Source organism: Antedon mediterranea, chromosome 4, assembly GCF_964355755.1.
Source record: "Antedon mediterranea chromosome 4, ecAntMedi1.1, whole genome shotgun sequence".
Classification (NCBI taxonomy): domain Eukaryota; kingdom Metazoa; phylum Echinodermata; class Crinoidea; order Comatulida; family Antedonidae; genus Antedon; species Antedon mediterranea.
The window spans coordinates 32,775,035-32,794,518 of record NC_092673.1 but is presented as its reverse complement, the minus strand read 5'-3'; the positions used below and the strand labels follow the sequence as shown (position 1 = coordinate 32,794,518).

Sequence of the window (19,484 nt, the reverse complement as noted above, 5' to 3'; positions counted from 1 at the left end):
TATACGAGGGATACAACGTACGAGTGTGGATAATAGTAATATACGAGGGATACAACGTACGAGTGTGTATAATAGTAATATACGAGGGATACAACGTACGAGTGTGGATAATAGTAATATAAGAGGGATTTAATAATGTGGGTGAATGATTGTTACACAATTATATGTGAAACAATAATTTTGAAAATATTCTTCTATCTCAAGCTGAGGTAACTATTTCCTAATAAAGCAAATCTAATTCTAAATTTACAATGTTGTATTTAAACAAAATATTCATACATTCATTCATTTATTAATAAAAAATAATTAAAATATACATTTAAATTTGAGTAGTGGTAACAGCAAAATGACTGTTTCTCTTTTTATATGCGAAAAAGGTTTACTATAGACGATGTTGCAATGTAATATATAAGGCTAACATTACTTAATATTACACAATTTGCACAGTAATATTACTGAAAACATTCATCACTGAATAATTATTACAAAGTAGGTTTATTATTGTTTTAATGAAAAATATAATTGACAATGATCAAATTAAAACGTATGGATATGCCGTCACATTATATATTGAATTGTTCTGTTACTGTGTCGTTGTCTTATTAAATTAAAATTAAAAACTCTCATAATAAGTAAACATTGATATAACACCTTTATTAATAGGATTATGTATTCTGGATTTATTGTAAAATTCAATGTATGATACTGTAAAAATCAGCGTTCCGCAAACTTTTTATCTCGCGGGCTAAAATCCTCATCTCGGGACCAACCTGCGGCCCAAGCAGCATCAACGACATGAAGGTAATGAAAGTCCGTGACACCTCAGCCTCAGAACATTTTAGGTCCCAAAAAACTGCATTGTATTTTTTTTTATGGTAACGAGGCGCACATCAAGAATTTTCAGCAACATCAAATCATGTTTGTTTTCACAATTCCATAAGCCACTCCGCGACCCTTCAAAAGTGTTTCGCTTCCCAAATTTGGGCCACGGCCCATAGTTTGCGGAACGTCAGTATAAATGACATGAATGATTTTGTAATGTTATTAGACAATCTTCCAAAATTGCTGTTATTATACAAAAAGAGTAATATTCAAAATGTCATGGATATCCTACATGTCACTGTACCGTACAAAAATGTATACACAATAATGAAGTTGGTACCATAGAGGTGCACGTCCAATAGAGCCTAGTAGTCCATGGGATTTAGACTTTTAACTCACACAAATTGCAAGAAAAGGTTTTTTTGATGAAATGTGTTCTTTAGACCCTACTGAACACATTTATCAACGTTAGGACATTTTTCGACAACAGGAAGTAGCCTAATTTGCATAATTAAAAATAAACAAACGTGTAAACTTGTAGGCAGTTTTTGGATGAATGCAATAGTTTATGCTTATAAATTTAATGTACCATGGCCTACTTTAAACTAAACATAATAAGTCAACGTTACAACTCTTACATTTTAGAGTGCCAAAATCACATGTTTTAATGGATGTCCACATGAAGAAGATTCCGGGTTTAAATCCTTTTCAAATATAGTTCAAATGTTAATAACCATACAATAGGCCATTATTTGACATAATGTGTCATTGGACTCTATAGAAACATGTATGTTTTGAACAATTTGACACTAAAAATAATTTCATATGTACAATATTTTCAAAGTTATGCGATTTTATGTAGTGCAAAGTTCAAAGGTAAATAATGTTAGAATCGGCAATTTTTTGCAAAAACATGCCATTAGACTAAATATAAATATGTAGTTTTTGAACAGTTTGAGCCATATTGTGTGTTTCTCAGATTAGTGGTTGCTAAGATATGATAAATCAAGGTCAAAGGTCAATAATGTTAGAATCCGCCATTTTTTGCAAAAACATGCCATTAGACTGGATATAAATGTGTAGTTTCTGAACAATTCAAGCCCTAATTTGTATATCTCCGATTAGTGGTTGCTGAGATATGAGAATTCAATGTCAAAGGTCAATAATGTTAGAAATAACACTTCCATTCATTTTTGGACAAACTTTTTCAATAAAGTGAATATGAAAACATATATTCTAACGATTTTGACACCATAATTAAGTATCTGTGACTAGCGGTTTCCAAGATACAGAGTACGTTATTAAAAATGGCGGCCATTTTTAATTATGCAAATTAGGCTACTTCCCGTTGTCGAAAAATGTCCTAACGTTGATAAATGTGTTCAGTAGGGTCTAAAGAACACATTTCATCAAAAAAACCTTTTCTTGCAATTTGTGTGAGAAAAGGGTCATTTTTTAGCTAAATCCCATGGACTATAGAGGAATAGTCGGAATTTACCAATCGATCAATACATGTTGGTTATTTAAATGTCGTACCATTTTTTCATATCATCCTTCGCTTCTTCCATTGTAATATCATTCCATCCGGCTGGGATATCAGCCTCTTTAGCATTGTGGTGTTCAGCAAGTTCAGTATTGTATGTTGCCATGAACCATTTCCAGAACGTCTCTGCCTCGCATCCCAGTGGTTCAATTTTCCACGATGCGTAGTAGTCATTTACACTTCTAGGCCTATAGTTTCTGTAGTTAATGTATTCATCATTCGTATGTTGATTCCTAAAACTATAATCAGACAATAGTGCAGTTGTGCATATATCTGAATTGAGTTTTTCAGACTTCTTCCACCTATATCCGGCAACCCCTTTCGGTTTGTGACAATCTGTCCGATGGTGATCATGTGGGCCATTAAGATCGCATAGTGCTTTACAAAATGGACACACCTCCTGACAAGCTAGTAGATTAGCTGTAAAGAACTCACAGCAAGATTTGCTTATTTCATTGACTATTCTGTCGTCATATGCATTAATTATTTTATCTTCAACTTTGTTTAATTCCGATAACAGTGTATCGCTAAGGCTTTTCAAATCCAGATCTCTGTCCTCATCAAAAAACATAATGTCCGTTTTGACGCATAACTCTTTATCAATGTGTCTAAGAAAGGTTGGCCACCATAATTTCATTGTGATGGAACCTTTCGCACTTAATGTACGGATAGCTTCCTTTAATCCATTTAATATGTCCTGAACTTTATTATGATATATATCTTGTATTACAGAACTACTGATTTTATCATTCTTCTGAAAACACATTTTCTCTATTTGTTCAGATGTGAACGTTTTGATGCATTTTATTGGATCAGATAAGTACTTCTCAAATGATTGGAAATCGCCCTTTTCTGCTATTTCAACCAGCATCCATGCATGGAGAGACATCTTGCTAGAAAAACCTTTGTTGGTTTTCAGTTTGTCAATTACTCCACGTTTGCATTTCTCTGGAAGAGCTGTTTTAATAGCACTTGAAATCCATCGAGATGTAGCCGACGCCACTTTAACAATTATGTGCAGATCTTCACATTCTTCTTTGAACATTTGCCACAATCCTTCTTTTTGACACTCCATGTATATTCTCGGGTCATTTTCGCGTTTGTAGTGTTCCTGCATCTTTGCCAAAATGGGTAAGAGTTTAACCTTGTAATTACACAAGGCTATTCGAATCTTTCCTTTCGCGGTAACGTGAACTTTCTCATCTATTTCTATTTTTCCTATTTCATTTGCTAAGTCGCTAAGAAGGTCGCATCCTTGTTGTACAGTGTAACTTCTTCCGCTCTGTTCAAGCTTTGTGATTTTTGTTTTAAATTTCTCTACAATGCTTTGTTTAATACTATTAGCGTTATTCACATGTGCTTTACTGCCACCGAACACAAATTTACTAAATAATGATTTAGCAACTTTTATTGCTTTATTTTGTTCAACCGGGCGATTGGTATCGAAAGACAAATCCGTTTCAAGTACGCCAGTATCAAAGTTCTTAGACTGCAATATACTTGTAACTTCCGATTTATCGTTTTCTAAGAAACATTTGTCAGCAATCTCTGGAAAAGACTTGTGTACATCTACGTGTTCATCACCACCTGGTATGTCTGAAACCCACGTTTCCCAGTTTGTAGCGAATTCTTTTTTAAGTTGTACCTCAGGTAGTTGTTGATTTCGGTACTTGTCGGCAAGCGTCTTAGCTTTTTCATAGATACCTGTTTTGTACCTTTTAATATCGACATCGAATTTAGCTCTTCCAGTAATTTTATTCTTAAAAGATGTAAATGCGTCATTTAGTTCAGCTTTTATTTCCTCACATAGACCACTGACTTGAATGTCTATTTTAAATTTCCATTGACATGCTTTTGGTTCTTTTCTAAAATAATGTGCCATGCTTGATTTAAATCCGTGAAAATCTTTCTCTAATTTATGTACGTAACTTTCCAGGATTCGTTGTCCATCTTTTTTCATCTCGTCTGCCGTGAGTTTCTCACATTCAATTTGAAGTCCGTAGCTGTATTCCAGTGCACTTCTTCTCAATGTACGGGCATGCTTCACATATTCAACATTCAAAGCATTAAATGTTTGAATCTCAAGAGAATTTTTAAAACTGATTACAAAATGTTGACATAATATTGCTTTCCAAAGATCGCGCAGCAATGTTGGAAACTCATCAATACGTTTAGGTTTGCAATCCTTCATGATTTCCAAGACTTGCTTCTTTACTTGAAGAATGCATTTGCTGTAACCAGGATTAGGTGGAGCCATCGGTGGATCTCCTTGCCAAAGACTGGAAATGTACATAATATGTTTGTTTTCTTGAAAGTTGATGACATCAGAAAATGATTTTTTACTGCAATTCTCTTCGGCCGCAGCAATTTTTGTAATTTTATCCAACATTTCTCGCATACTCCTTTTTTGTTCCGTAGTTTTATCAGTTGCTGTAACATCAGTGACGTTTTGGTGTACAAATAAGCAACTCGGTTTAATATTAACATTTTCCATTTTCATAAAAGCATGGACAGCAATTTGAAGTGTGTCTTGCATGTATGTTGGGTTTTCTCCCATAATATTTATTATGGTGAGATCACCCAAACCAATCACAAGTGTGGCTAGTTCATTGTCACGACTGGTGTCTTGTTGAATACTGGCAAATTCAGGAGAGCGCAACCCCTTTGTATTAACCACCAGAATGTAGTCACATTGTGTTTCTTCTCTTAAACTGTTATCTAATGATACCAGCTGAGCAAATATACCCTTGGTACATCTGCCAGCGCTAACGGAAAATTGTAAACCAAACATGGCGTTTAACATGGTTGATTTTCCGCTACTTTGAATGCCTAGTACAGATAACACAAACAGTTTTTTCTTGCCAATGGTGTCTTTAAGAGAGTTGAACACGGCTTCAATCCAAGCAATAGGCACATGAACTGCATCACCATCCATCAGCTCAATGGGGTATCCATGTAGCAACATCTCAGCAGTAACTTCTGGTAAGTGATCACTGTCAAATTCGTTTGTTGGCAGTTTCAAATCTGAAAAAATTTCGTAATCCTGTCCAATTTCTCTAGTGAAATGTTCTAATCCTACAGATTCACGAGATAGTTTCTGTTCAAGTTCATCAAGTTTATCTTTCATTGTGTACAATGGTGGATTAGATGTTTCTGGTTTGTCTTTTTTGTGGTCACACAATTCATTCCATTTCTTTATGTACTCTTCACGTATTGGCTGTAGCTTTTGAATACTATATCTATCGGCCATTATCTTAACAAATCCAAAGAAGTATTTTCTTTCAATAGTCTTGTACTTGAATGACTCTTTAAATAACATATACGTGCTTTCACTGCGTTCGCTGCGTTCCCTGTGTAGACTTGATTGCCAACAGCGTAAGTCGTATATTTCTTTCTTTACCTTTTCAACATACACCTCATTTTGCATACTTCCTTTTCCTAGTAGCCGATGCTGCTCTTTTTTTTTTCTCCAATTTCTACTGTTACCATTTGCAAGGGTAGTTCCTTTTGTTTCCCCTCTTTTTTGACAATCTTAAGTAACATGCCAACTTTGTTTTTTGCTTCATGTGAACAATCAAATTCGTCAACGTGGAAATTTAGTTTGTCTACTACCTTAATGCATGCCTCGACACTCCTATCATGTAGGCCAACAATTTTACGGTTACTTCCTTCAAAATTAGATACAAGCAGTTTCCAAATTTCTGCGCTTATTTTAAGTTCATTTTTGTTTAATGACTTAATATATCGTACCTGTTTGTTCATATCTTTAACATTTTCTTGAATTTCACGCAAGACCTTTCCTAAACCTTCTCCAGGAATACCATCTAAGATAAAAATTATGTGACCCATTTGTCTGTACAGTGACTTAAACAACGTGGCGTTATTAACATTAAAATCAGCACAGGAAACAAATGCAATAGTGACCAGTGATATCTCAGACAAAAATTGTGTCTGAATTTGGAAATCAGATGCATTTCCTCGCAAATTTATGAAAGATAGTGCCTCCGAGAAAGGACCCTTTTGCGTAGGAAGGTACCACGCCATTTCTAATAAACCATTTGATAATTTTCGCTCGAAATTTCCACCTTTGCATTCATAGTTAAAAAAAGTATCATGTTTCTGCTCATTAATGACACAGTTGATAACTTTAGATTTGGATATCTTAGGTCTTCCTAATCGCAAAGCAGACACAATTGGTAAACGTTCTACTACCATTGATCGTTCACAAGACATACCTGATCTCGTTTTCCATTTCTTTGTGATTGTGCTCATTCCCCACACTATCAGTTCCCATTTTTTGTTAGGTACGTCTGTAACTGGCATAAGTAATGGAATAGCTAACTGACACATCGACAATTTTTCAATCAAAATTTGTCTTAAAAAATTGTCGCAACACATGAAAACAGCCACTAGTGCGTCAATTGGATTTACTTTACTGTTTTTTTTACTGTAATTTGATTTTTCTTGTAGAAGAGAAAAAAGTGAAAATGATTCATTTTCTTCTAAATCAAAACATCTTCCTTCGTAGTTGCACATTATAAGATTTTGCAACATGTACCATGGTATTTTACTTGGATCATCATTTAGTTCCTCAGGTGTAATCACATTTTTGGAGACTACAAATACATCTTCACGAGTTAGTTTTCTGGGATAATATTTATTTAGTCCTAGGTGTTCAACTATCTGCTGGTGTATGCCAATGTTGTCTTCCTTTTTATCTAAAGTTCTGGAAGTTTAACGAAAGTGTTAAATATAATATGATACCGGTAATCTCCAACATAAAAAATCTGTAACAAAATGTAAATAATTTCCATATATTAACTTACTTTACAGTCGATAATTCGGTCTTCCGCGGTGTTGGTGTACTTTCAGTTTTTGAATTCAGTTGTTCAAAACCTTTAAAAAATAACATCTTGTATAAATATATATACATATAACTAGTTAGGCCAAGATAATTCATTCATATTTTGATTCATACAATTTAGTACATAGGCCTACTAGCCTAGGCTCAAGGCTAGTTTGATTAGATTTTGGTCAAATCAATTAGTACAGTATTAATTAAGTATTACTAGAGGGTGAACTCGCTTCGCTTGCTCCTCCTCTAGGAAGTGTAGACGATGGTTCTCGGAATGATAATGTTCTCCTTATACGTTTTCTGTCGGTTACCATTAATATTGAAAATGCTTGACATTCGTAAAACTAAACTAGTTTGTTTCACAGTGTTTTAGGTGATTAATAAAATGTTAAAGTATAGTTTTTATTGTTTGGTAGGGCCCTTTTGGGAGGCGGAGGTCATTTGAGGGAGGTGCTTATTCGAGGGATATATGTTAAATATTTTAGTTTTAATAATATGGTAACATTGATAATCAAATGAAATCCTCTAATAGATATGAACAGTGCTAAAGAAGAATAACAAATGCTTGTAAATTGTAGATAACAGTGCGGTGAATTCTACTACAAATAGTATAATTGTGTTATTATAAATATGTGGATGGACGTTTATTAGATAGTTGGGTTTGGGGGGGGGGGGTTATTATTCAAAGTGATGTTTTATTGGAGAGGCGTTTATTCAAATGAATACCATCCTAATAATTATTAATACATTATTTAATTTAACCATCTTTTGAAACTAACTGCCGTAACAGAGTGGGCCCAAGAAAGAATACATTACGGCTTGCAACATGGGCAGACATCTCGGTCCTAACGGGACACAGGAAGATAGCCTACAGTTATTCCTGCAAGCTTACTCAATAAAACTCAGCTATCAGGATTTCACTCGAAAAATGTCTTATCATCAAATGTCCCTATGTAATTATATAATACTATTCCCCACAATATATTCTGATTCGTTATGGCGTATATTTAATTTGATCTTTATTAATTTGCAGTATAATTCCTATTATTTATATACTGTACCTTCACACACGCGCGGTATGTTTTAAAATAAACAAAAAACTGAAATGGCTATGCGGACTAATGGCAAACTTAAGCTCCAGTCCTACTACCTGATTTTTTTTTCGTCTTCCAAAGGGACACTGTATTGATTGATGGAAAGTGCCAGTTTCCAGTCACCTTTAGGGTCAAATCTATTATTTTAACTTCTCCCTTGTGTATAAAAGAGAGAAAACATTTGAAACCAGGTTGTTGCAAGGTGAACTTATCTTAAACCCGGAAATTACTTTGACCGGGAAGAATTGAAATTGAGATGAAAATCTAATGTTGAAATCATAAATTTTGTTAAAAAATTCTTTATAATATCTTCCTAAGATAGAAATGTGGAACAATAGCGTCGATGTGAACACTAGTGTTATCAAATCTACGTTTCGCGGTACATCTCAGATAGATAAGGTAGGTATTCAAGGCGGAGATTTGTACCGAAGTTTTTGCATTGTGCTCGCCTATGTCAGAATTAACCATAATTTATATATAGATTACTAATACTAGGGCCTAGCCTATCTACTAAAAATAATATGTTGGCGTGCTGCACTGACACTGCTGCTGAGTAGCTACAGGTACATAACATCCCAAGGAATTTAATATTTATAATGTTCTTTCAATTTCATAGCAAATATATTAGTATCTTGAATATACTAATATATTTGCTATGAAATTGAAAGAACATTATATATATTAAATTCCTTGGGTACTGAAATTTGACTAAATTAAGAATAATTTGCTACTGTAGTAATAGGCTATACTTTCACTTAATTAGAATTTATTTATATTAGGATCGTTAATGTGTATTTTATCTATCTTTATGTACTGGATGTCTAAGGATGGATAAGCAAGCCTGCGAGCTACAGCGATTTCAATAATCAGTGAAAGTAGTAATTCTAAAAAGAGGGGTTTTTGTTAACATTGTCAACTGCACCTGTACATTTGATCTAAATTGTCTGTTTAGTCAAAAAATAAAAATGTTATCCTGTTCGGGAAGTTCTTGATTCTCTCTACATGTGGTTGAAAACTCTTAGAAGCTGTTTTAGTTGTTTTGTTTTAGTACAAAAAAAACCTAACTATATGTTCGTATTATGTAAAACTTGTATAGCTAAGAGATTAACTTAATATTGATAGAGAATTTATTAGAATCTTAACTCATAATGAAAATTTCCTCAGTAGTTTGTGTTCGTCTTTGTTTATATAATCAGAAGCTTTTTAGTTGCTTTGTCTAAATTTTTTGTTTAGTAAAACAATAAAATGAGTATATGTTTGTATTTATGTTAAACATGTGTAGCTAAGGGATTCACCTAATATTGATTAGATAGAGAATTTTCTTGAATCTTGACTCATAATGTTAATTTCCTCAGTAGCTACATGTTTGTGACCCTATTCAACATAACTGCAGCAACTCACCTTCTTCTGTTAACACCTTCAATTTTTGTTCCTCTTGATTCACCTCGTTAGAAGCTGATTTACTTCTATGGTCTAAGTTATCTGTTTAGTAAAAGAATAACAATAATTATGTTTGTATTTATGTTAAATCTGTGTCGCTAAAGGATTCACCTAATATTGATTAGATAGAGAATTTTCTTGAATCTTGACTCATAATGTTAATTTCCTAAGTAGCTACATGTTTGTGACCCTATTTCACATAACTGCAGCAACTCACCTTCTTCTGTTAACACCGGCGATTTTTGTTCCTCTTGATTCACCTCGTTAGAAGCTGATTTACTTCCTTGGTCTAAGTTATCTGTTTAGTAAAAGAATAACAATAATTATATGTTTGTATTTATGTTAAATCTGTGTAGCTAAGGGATTCACCTAATATTGATTAGATAGAGAATTTTCTTGAATCTTGACTCATAATGTTAATTTCCTAAGTAGCTACATGTTTGTGACCCTATTTCACATAACTGCAGCAACTCACCTTCTTCTGTTAACACCGGCGATTTTTGTTCCTCTTGATTCACCTCGTTAGAAGCTGATTTACTTCCTTGGTCTAAGTTATCTGTTTAGTAAAAGAATAACAATAATTATATGTTTGTATTTATGTTAAATCTGTGTAGCTAAGGGATTCACCTAATATTGATTAGATAGAGAATTTTCTTGAATCTTGACCCATAATTATAATTTCCTCAGTAGCCACATGTTTGTGACCCTATTTCACATAACTGCAGCAACTCACCTTCTTCTGTTAACACCGGCGATTTTGTTTCCTCTTGATTCACCTCGTTAGAAGCTGATTTACTTCTATGGTCTAAGTTATCTGTTTAGTAAAAGAATAACAATAATTATATGTTTGTATTTATGTTAAATCTGTGTAGCTAAGGGATTCACCTAATATTGATTAGATAGAGAATTTTCTTGAATCTTGACTCATAATGTTAATTTCCTAAGTAGCTACATGTTTGTGACCCTATTTCACATAACTGCAGCAACTCACCTTCTTCTGTTAACACCGGCGATTTTTGTTCCTCTTGATTCACCTCGTTAGAAGCTGATTTACTTCCTTGGTCTAAGTTATCTGTTTAGTAAAAGAATAACAATAATTATGTTTGTATTTATGTTAAATCTGTGTAGCTAAGGGATTCACCTAATATTGATTAGATAGAGAATTTTCTTGAATCTTGACCCATAATTATAATTTCCTCAGTAGCCACATGTTTGTGACCCTATTTCACATAACTGCAGCAACTCACCTTCTTCTGTTAACACCGGCGATTTTGTTTCCTCTTGATTCACCTCGTTAGAAGCTGATTTACTTCTATGGTCTAAGTTATCTGTTTAGTAAAAGAATAACAACAATTATATTTTTGTATTTATGTTAAATCTGTGTAGCTAAGGGATTCACCTAAAATTGATTAGATAGAGAATTTTCTTGAATCTTGACCCATAATTATAATTTCCTCAGTAGCCACATGTTTGTGACCCTATTTCACATAACTGCAGCAACTCACCTTCTTCTGTTAACACCGGCGATTTTTTTTCCTCTTGATTCACCTCGTTAGAAGCTGATTTACTTCTATGGTCTAAGTTATCTGTTTAGTAAAAGAATAACAATAATTATATGTTTGTATTTATGTTAAATCTGTGTAGCTAAGGGATTCACCTAATATTGATTAGATAGAGAATTTTCTTGAATCTTGACCCATAATTATAATTTCCTCTCAGTAGCCACATGTTTGTGACCCTATTTCACATAACTGCAGCAACTCACCTTCTTCTGTTAACACCGGCGATTTTTTTTCCTCTTGATTCACCTCGTTAGAAGCTGATTTACTTCTATGGTCTAAGTTATCTGTTTAGTAAAAGAATAACAATAATTATATGTTTGTATTTATGTTAAATCTGTGTAGCTAAGGGATTCACCTAATATTGATTAGATAGAGAATTTTCTTGAATCTTGACTCATAATGTTAATTTCCTCAGTAGCTACATGTTTGTGACCCTATTTCACATAACTGCAGCAACTCACCTTCTTCTGTTAACACCGGCGATTTTTGTTCCTCTTGATTCACCTCGTTAGAAGCTGATTTACTTCTATGGTCTAAGTTATCTGTTTAGTAAAAGAATAACAATAATTATGTTTGTATTTATGTTAAATCTGTGTAGCTAAGGGATTCACCTAATATTGATTAGATAGAGAATTTTCTTGAATCTTGACTCATAATGTTAATTTCCTAAGTAGCTACATGTTTGTGACCCTATTTCACATAACTGCAGCAACTCACCTTCTTCTGTTAACACCGGCGATTTTTGTTCCTCTTGATTCACCTCGTTAGAAGCTGATTTACTTCTATGGTCTAAGTTATCTGTTTAGTAAAAGAATAACAATAATTATATGTTTGTATTTATGTTAAATCTGTGTAGCTAAGGGATTCACCTAATATTGATTAGATAGAGAATTTTCTTGAATCTTGACCCATAATGATAATTTCCTCAGTAGCCACATGTTTGTGACCCGATTTCACATAACTGCAGTAACTCAGTTTAAAAGGTGTTACGACAGTGTCTGGTAACTGAAGTTAAACTTCGAAGTTAATGTGAAATGATACGAACATCATCTAGAAGTTGTAATGGAAAATGAAGAAATAAAGATCATGTGATCCAATGTCCAACGTGATAGAGACATAAAAGCACGAAGAACGGACATTATATAGTATATAATATGTAGAAAGAGTGTTAAATAATTGATGTGGCAATTCCAAGAGATTAAAGAGTATGCGAAAATTAAGAACAAGAAAGATGGAAAAGTACAGACCCTTGAGCTAGATAATTATTTATTGTCGTTTAAAGCGAATAGGTGTGTTTTTCACAAATTGTTTTGCATTATATAAACACATATACAAATAAACTTTATTACTGACAGTTGCTTCTCAACGTTTGTATTGATTAATACTGTAATTACAAAAAAAAATATAAACGTCGTAGTGATGTATCGTTACATGTACTGTACTATTTCAATCGACTATGACGGTGACAGTTTCAACAAAGTATTACATCGCAATGTTTTACTGTGTTTAGTGGTATATTATTTGTAAAACATGAAAACAATTAATATTTCGTTACTAAATGGATAAAGACTATATTTAACAAGGCCATATAGATGGCTGCAGTCGCTCATTAGTGTTTACCGACCGACCGACCAACCTACCAACTGACCGAAATTACTGAACATGTTTAAAAATGTTGAAATGTTTAAAAACATTGATATTTTTTTAATTTACACGTGCGTAGCCTGTCACTTTTGACGTGCTCGTATAAGGTAATTTCGAGTTGAAAAGTAAGTCAAGAAAACAGAAATCGGGCAAAAAGAGTGCGAGACAACATTTAACGCGCAGTGCGCGCGCAAAAATCTGCGCACTCATGGCAATTTTGTAAACGCCTAAAATTGCCTGAAACGTACTCTTATTTTATCGAAAATAAATTTTGAATGCGCGCTACGCACGTAATTGTATTGCCATGATGATATATGCCCTGACATTTATGAGTACCAAATTTTATTTAATTGTGATTCATGGTTGTGAAGATATGATTACAAACGTTGTTTCGTTAAATCGTGCGTAGACCGCGTAATTTTTTATTGCGCACCGTGAAAACATAACCACATCGATTTCTGGCCATAAGGAATATACTGTGAAAAATTGACTTAGCTAGATTAAACTGATATCAAGATAAGGTCAGAAAGCGATAAAACGCATAGTGATACCGGACCGACAGACAGACCGACAGACCGACAGACCGACCGACATAGTGAAATATTGAGTCGCGACTAAAATTTGTTCCTCTTTGCACCCAACCTCTTCCCCATCGCTCAAACTTATGTTACATACAGAACACAAATTAAGTTTGTTTAAATTTTGCTCACTAGATGGTTCTCTCGAATACAGTGTAATTTCAGCGTAAAAAATGTACGTACCACAGGACTATATTGTCGTTTACAGAAACGAATAAATAGACACAATGATTTATGTAAAATTAGCACCCTGGGAATTAGGCCTTTGTATAAAAAATGAGTCTAATTTTTTTATTTGAACTCATTTAAACAAACCCAATTTGTGTTTTGTATATAACATTAGAGTTGAGGGATGAGGAAGAGGATGGGAAGAACAATTTTTAAATATATTCTTTATCCACTCAGTAACGAAATATTGTTTTAAATGTTTTATAGGCCTAAAAATAATATACCCAGTAAAACATTTACGATTTATAATACTTTTTTAAAACTGTCCCTGTTATAGTCGATTGAAATAGTAAAGTACATGTAACGATACACCTCTACGACATTTATATTTTTTATAATTATTAATTAATACAAACGTTGAGAAGCAACTGTCAGTAATCTACCCGCAGTAATACATGTTCTTTGTATATTTTGTGTATATATCTAACAGTAACCGCATTCACAGTAAGACAATTTCGATTCAAATGGCGACCAAAAATGGTTAATAGCCTACGTTCAGTATTTACAATATTGTCAAAGTATTGCAATACTATATATAAGTTTTATTCTCCAAGGGCCCATAAATTTACCTACTTCTTTAAACCAAGGGCTCACAAATGTACCTACAAACTGGGAGTCTGAGAGATTGGAATGTTCCTTTCATCGCAAATCAATACATTTGTATAAACGTATATTAAATCTATCAAAATAGTATTTTATAAAGAAAATCGGTCTGTCTTCAACAATATGATACTGTACACGAACTGTTCAACCGGTTTTCAGCTATTAAAAACAATTATCGTAGGAGGAGATAGGAAAATGCGAAGCATCCTCGTATTATTGTGTGCAGGTATTTTTCATGAGGACATCCATAATACAGTGTATACCACGATCGGAAAACACCCCTATTTAGGGCAGATCGTTGAACCCAAAATTCGTTTTAATCGTCAATAACTAATTATCTAACTCAATTTAATTAGTAAACAGGGTTACATCAGGTCGTTAAAATCAGTACCGAGATTCTAACTAACTTTATATACCATCGAGTAACGCGCGATTTACCGTATTTTGGCCTTACGTAAATTTATATATAGAAACAATTGGTCTCATTTTGTGAAAAGTTTCTCTTTCGGAAGTAATTTCCAGGGTGCTAATTTTAGTTGAGTACATTTGACACCAAAATTATCTCACAACGTCCAGAATTTCCAGAGATATAGCATGTTTTTATATTGGTAAATTTTGAACTTTGACCCCTTATTTATCGAAAACGCTTCATATCCTGATCGATTACCTTCCATATTCGTAATTTACGGAAAATTCTGGTCTAGAGAAGTTGGATGGCAATTTGTCCCCTTTCGGGTGGTGATACAGACCTTAGTATCATATTGACACTTTTACAACGTTTTCCTTTAAGCCAAATTTCAATTTATTTTTTTCTATCAAGAACTATTGATATTATCAGTTTACCATCGTCAATAACTTTCAAATGTCGACTTTCACAAGAAGCTACTTGTGCAGATGGCTCATCTTCAGAGTCAGGATGTCGTCTTTTTAGTTGTATTGGTATCTGAGTACCTGCAACAACAAAAAGCATACAACAATTAAGGAAGAATAGACAAATAAATATTGCTTACCTAATTTATAGAATAGGTCGATTTCAACAATCAATACAATGTTCATGAGAATTATTTTACTGACTTAAACAAAGAGCAGCTAAAAAACAGAATTGGCTTTTATAGGATTTAAAATATATATATATTTGAAATACGAAACATACAAATATCAAGTAGTATATTCCTTGCAAATGTACTAAGGAGACCAGCAAACGTCCTTATTTTATCTTCTTCATCTGCTAATTCTGTGTCTCGTTCCAGTCGAAACACCACGTCCCACATATTCGTTGAACTGATTTGCATTTGATAGTGCCCAATAACCTTCTGTATGTCGTCTTGTCCAACTTGACGGATGGTATTAAAAAGTCGTTTTCGGAAAGGTGACAACTTTTCTTTATCTGAAGTTTGTTGAATTTTGTTAACTCTCATATACTGAATAACAAGATCTTTTGCCCCCTTTAAACGTGATAGTTTTGCTATTTCTAGCAGAAGACTAATGTTGGTAAAGGTGATATCACCGAAATCCTCCAGTCTGTTTAATAATACGATCGCTGTAAACTGTTCATCGGTAAGATCAGATACATCTATTATACTAAATAGGCAGAATTTTAACCAACGGTATTTGTGACCATCATAGTGTTTACTGAAATTATTTTTAAATTCCCAAAACTTTTGTTTAAGTTCAGTATCATCCATATCAGCTTTTTATACCTGTAAAACAAATGTTTTGGAAAAAAATTACATTTTTGTAGTGTACAATTTACTTTTACCACAACATAGGTACATTTTTTTTGCAAACCAACGCGTTTGTCGTTGTTTTATACTACGCCTTGAAACACAAAAAAATGAAGGTCAAAATATTCTAAATTTAAATTGGCCATATCAAAGTAATATTAAAGTTATTTACTTTAAGTCGAAAATTCATGCCAAAAGCAACAACTTTACGTAATTAACAGGTAAATTAGTTTGATTACATTTCGTCTGGAAAATCGTCATGAGCGAAAGTAAACAAAGATTTCAAACCACGAGTACGCATTATGCATATGCTAATTAGGATTGTTTACAACTCGTCACGGTTGAGAAGGTATTTTCACACAGATCGTGAAGAAGTTTTATGATTATGCATACAGAGTAGCCAAACAAGCGCGTTTCATTATGGGATATGTTTTGATCGAAAACTTTGACTGGAAGTCAATGTTATTTTTTTAACAAAAAAACGTCTGTATTTCAGTTAAATTATTTTTTTTTTCGACAAATTTTTGGTGATAGTTAATAACTATTATGATACTTCAAAATGACACACCTTTTTTCGAAATCTGTTATTTTTTTTTTTTTTTTAATTAGTCAAAGGGACAATACATCTTTAATATTTACCTGGGTAAGTTGAGTCGAACTTGGTGATAACTGCTCTTTACCCGGGTAAACAAGGAGACATGAACGGGCTCATTTTCATCACTCTTTTTTGTTCTATTTTGCAAGTGACTGAAATTTTTAAAATTAACTTTAAGGTAATTAATGATCACAAATTTTCACAACGTACCGTTGTGGAGAGCACAGCAAGAGTCAATGCTCTTAAAGTTGAATAATATTCAAATAATTTTGTCTTTCACCAAAAATGAAGTTTTCTGCACCATTGCACACAATAACATTCATTAGGCTTATTTGTTTTATATAACATCTAAGTAGTCTTGTCATTTGATTACAATGTATGCCCTATAAGTTTGTGTCTTATCTAAGAGTTATTTTTCATTTATCAGTTTATTTTAGTACAGTACATTTAATTGTTAGTATAAATGTTACAGCACCATGGAAATGTCTGCAAAATCTCTTCATCATATAATTTAGCAATTACACACGTCATTCAACAGAGCTATGGAAAGCGGAAGCCGCCATTGAGGTCGCGTAGATCGTCGGGTGGCTTCCGGCCCATTCTACATAACGACACAATTTCAAATGACAAGAACTATCAATCAATCAATCAATCAATAATCAACATAAACATTTATTTTCTTTCTTAGGAGTTATAATTAGGCTGGCAGCTTGATATGCCTATTATTTCCAGATATTTTTCTTGTAACCTTTATATAAACGAAGTTTAGTAAGCGAAAATAAACGTAAGCTTTGTTTGTCGATTATACCCTTACTGTACATTTACACAACAATGTTCACTGTTAAAGAAACAGTTAAAAATGCCATATCATTTTATCACAATATCAATTTTGCTTACGGGACAATACAATTTTAAACTGTAATATCAATTCAACTCACAGCAAAAGCTTGGTTTGATAATCCTCGGTAGACCAGGAAGAGAAAATATAACATAAACCGATTAGAAAAGGCCAACGTACGTAGGTCTACACAAGAAATCAACTCAAGCAGCTTGAAGATTTAACACTTTTAAGCTGAATTTCACTAAACATTATTTCTAAATACTATACATAAAAAATCTCACCTTCAAGTTAAATTATAATAATGTAATGTTGTTACGTGTGTGTGAAAATGATACACAACGACACCATAATCAACCATCCATGTTAACCTATATATATTCATTTTATAGGCTTGGTTTTTAATAAACAATTACCGAGCTAGGTCTCTGCGCAAAAGCAGCGGGCTAAGACTAAATTTCACAAAGAACCTTTGTACAAAATACTTGAAGCATAATAACTGAATACTAATGAATAAGTGTACTGTATTGATATTTAATGGAGGCATGGTTCATGATTACAGTATACAAACTGCCGGTTCATTTTTGTTTTTAACTATAAAAATGAATAACATAACAAGGAGCAATATCATCATTAAAATATACGATAATAGAAACATAAAGTACTTGGGTTAGTCTGGGTTCCAGACGGAGTTTTGTCTTAATATTAGTAAAAAGATAAATATTTTGGCACATATGGCGTTTCATACGTATACTACTTGATTTTGGATACTCCGTCTGGGGAAACACGCACAAGTCACGTGGTTTGACACCAAGAACCCTTGGTGCATACGATTATCCGGTTGACTAGTTTCAGCTGCATGCGATTGGCTACTCACTCGTACACCGTTTTAATATTCATATTTCAGAATTTCAAAGACTCAACAACTAAGATGATGCGCATGCGCTATGGTATGTACTTGGTGGGTACATTTATGAAAGTTTCTGAAGGCTAGAAATGTATATGCCTAGTAGTCTGGTAAACATTTGATGGGATTTTTCTCAAGAACATGAAAACTCGTCTTGATATGATAGTCTAGCTTCTCCGCAAATCAAACATTGAATGGATCATTTATTACGCGGAGATAATTTTGATTTAATTCCCACCCAGACCCTGTCCTGTTCTGTGTGGTGGTGTAGCCCTGTTGTTGTGTGCCGCCGGTGGTGGTATGTAGGCCTACTTTATTGGCATTTTATTTGGCAGGTCATACGTGCGAATTTAGGACCTACGAAAGAGGCCTAGGCCAAGGACTAAACAATTAATAAACAAAACAACTTGGCATTACGATTTTATATTTCAACAGTCTCGATCGTACATTCAGCACTGTACGTACTCGATCTTTTTAATTTTGAAACAAAATGATCATTGGTTGATTCGAAATCCGTATTTACATACCGCCCGCCCCATATAGCCAAATACGGTATGATAAACTACGTCATTCTTATCGGATGTTTGCGGTCTGCAAATCGATTTCTATACGTGTTTCAGAAGTCTGTATTTTCAGACAAAAATCGCGGTCGAAATAAAAACAAATAAAAAAAAAAAAAGATAATACAGACTTGGGGCAAGTCTATACTTGGGTATGAAGAGTTATTTATAATATTAACGAAATCTTTCACATTGCCTCTAGAATTCCCACGGGGCTATTAAACATGATGTCACTAAATTAGTTAGGCACTCCTCTGTCTTCCACTTTCACTGGGTACTTTACGTGCGCATGAGCCAGACGTGTAGGCCTACTGGACCAGTTTTACAGTTGTTATCCGATTTTATTCCCATAGGTTGCATTTCTCCTGCCTATATTAACCCCTCCATTCGACAATACAGTCTATAGGTAGTACATTTGACCTCTGTAAATTATTTTTCTTTTTTTATTATATTTTTAATACCACACAATACAATTTTTAAGCGTCCGGATA

General features: G+C 33.5%; 1 protein-coding gene across 1 annotated transcript; it reads right to left on the bottom strand.

Annotated features, from left to right (window-relative positions):
• Positions 1-2,345: 2,345 nt before the first annotated feature.
• On the bottom strand, positions 2,346-5,792 carry LOC140047809 (interferon-induced very large GTPase 1-like). Its single transcript, XM_072092843.1, has one exon. The coding sequence runs from the start codon at positions 5,790-5,792 to the stop codon at positions 2,346-2,348; it is 3,447 nt and encodes a 1,148-aa protein (XP_071948944.1).
• Positions 5,793-19,484: the final 13,692 nt, after the last annotated feature.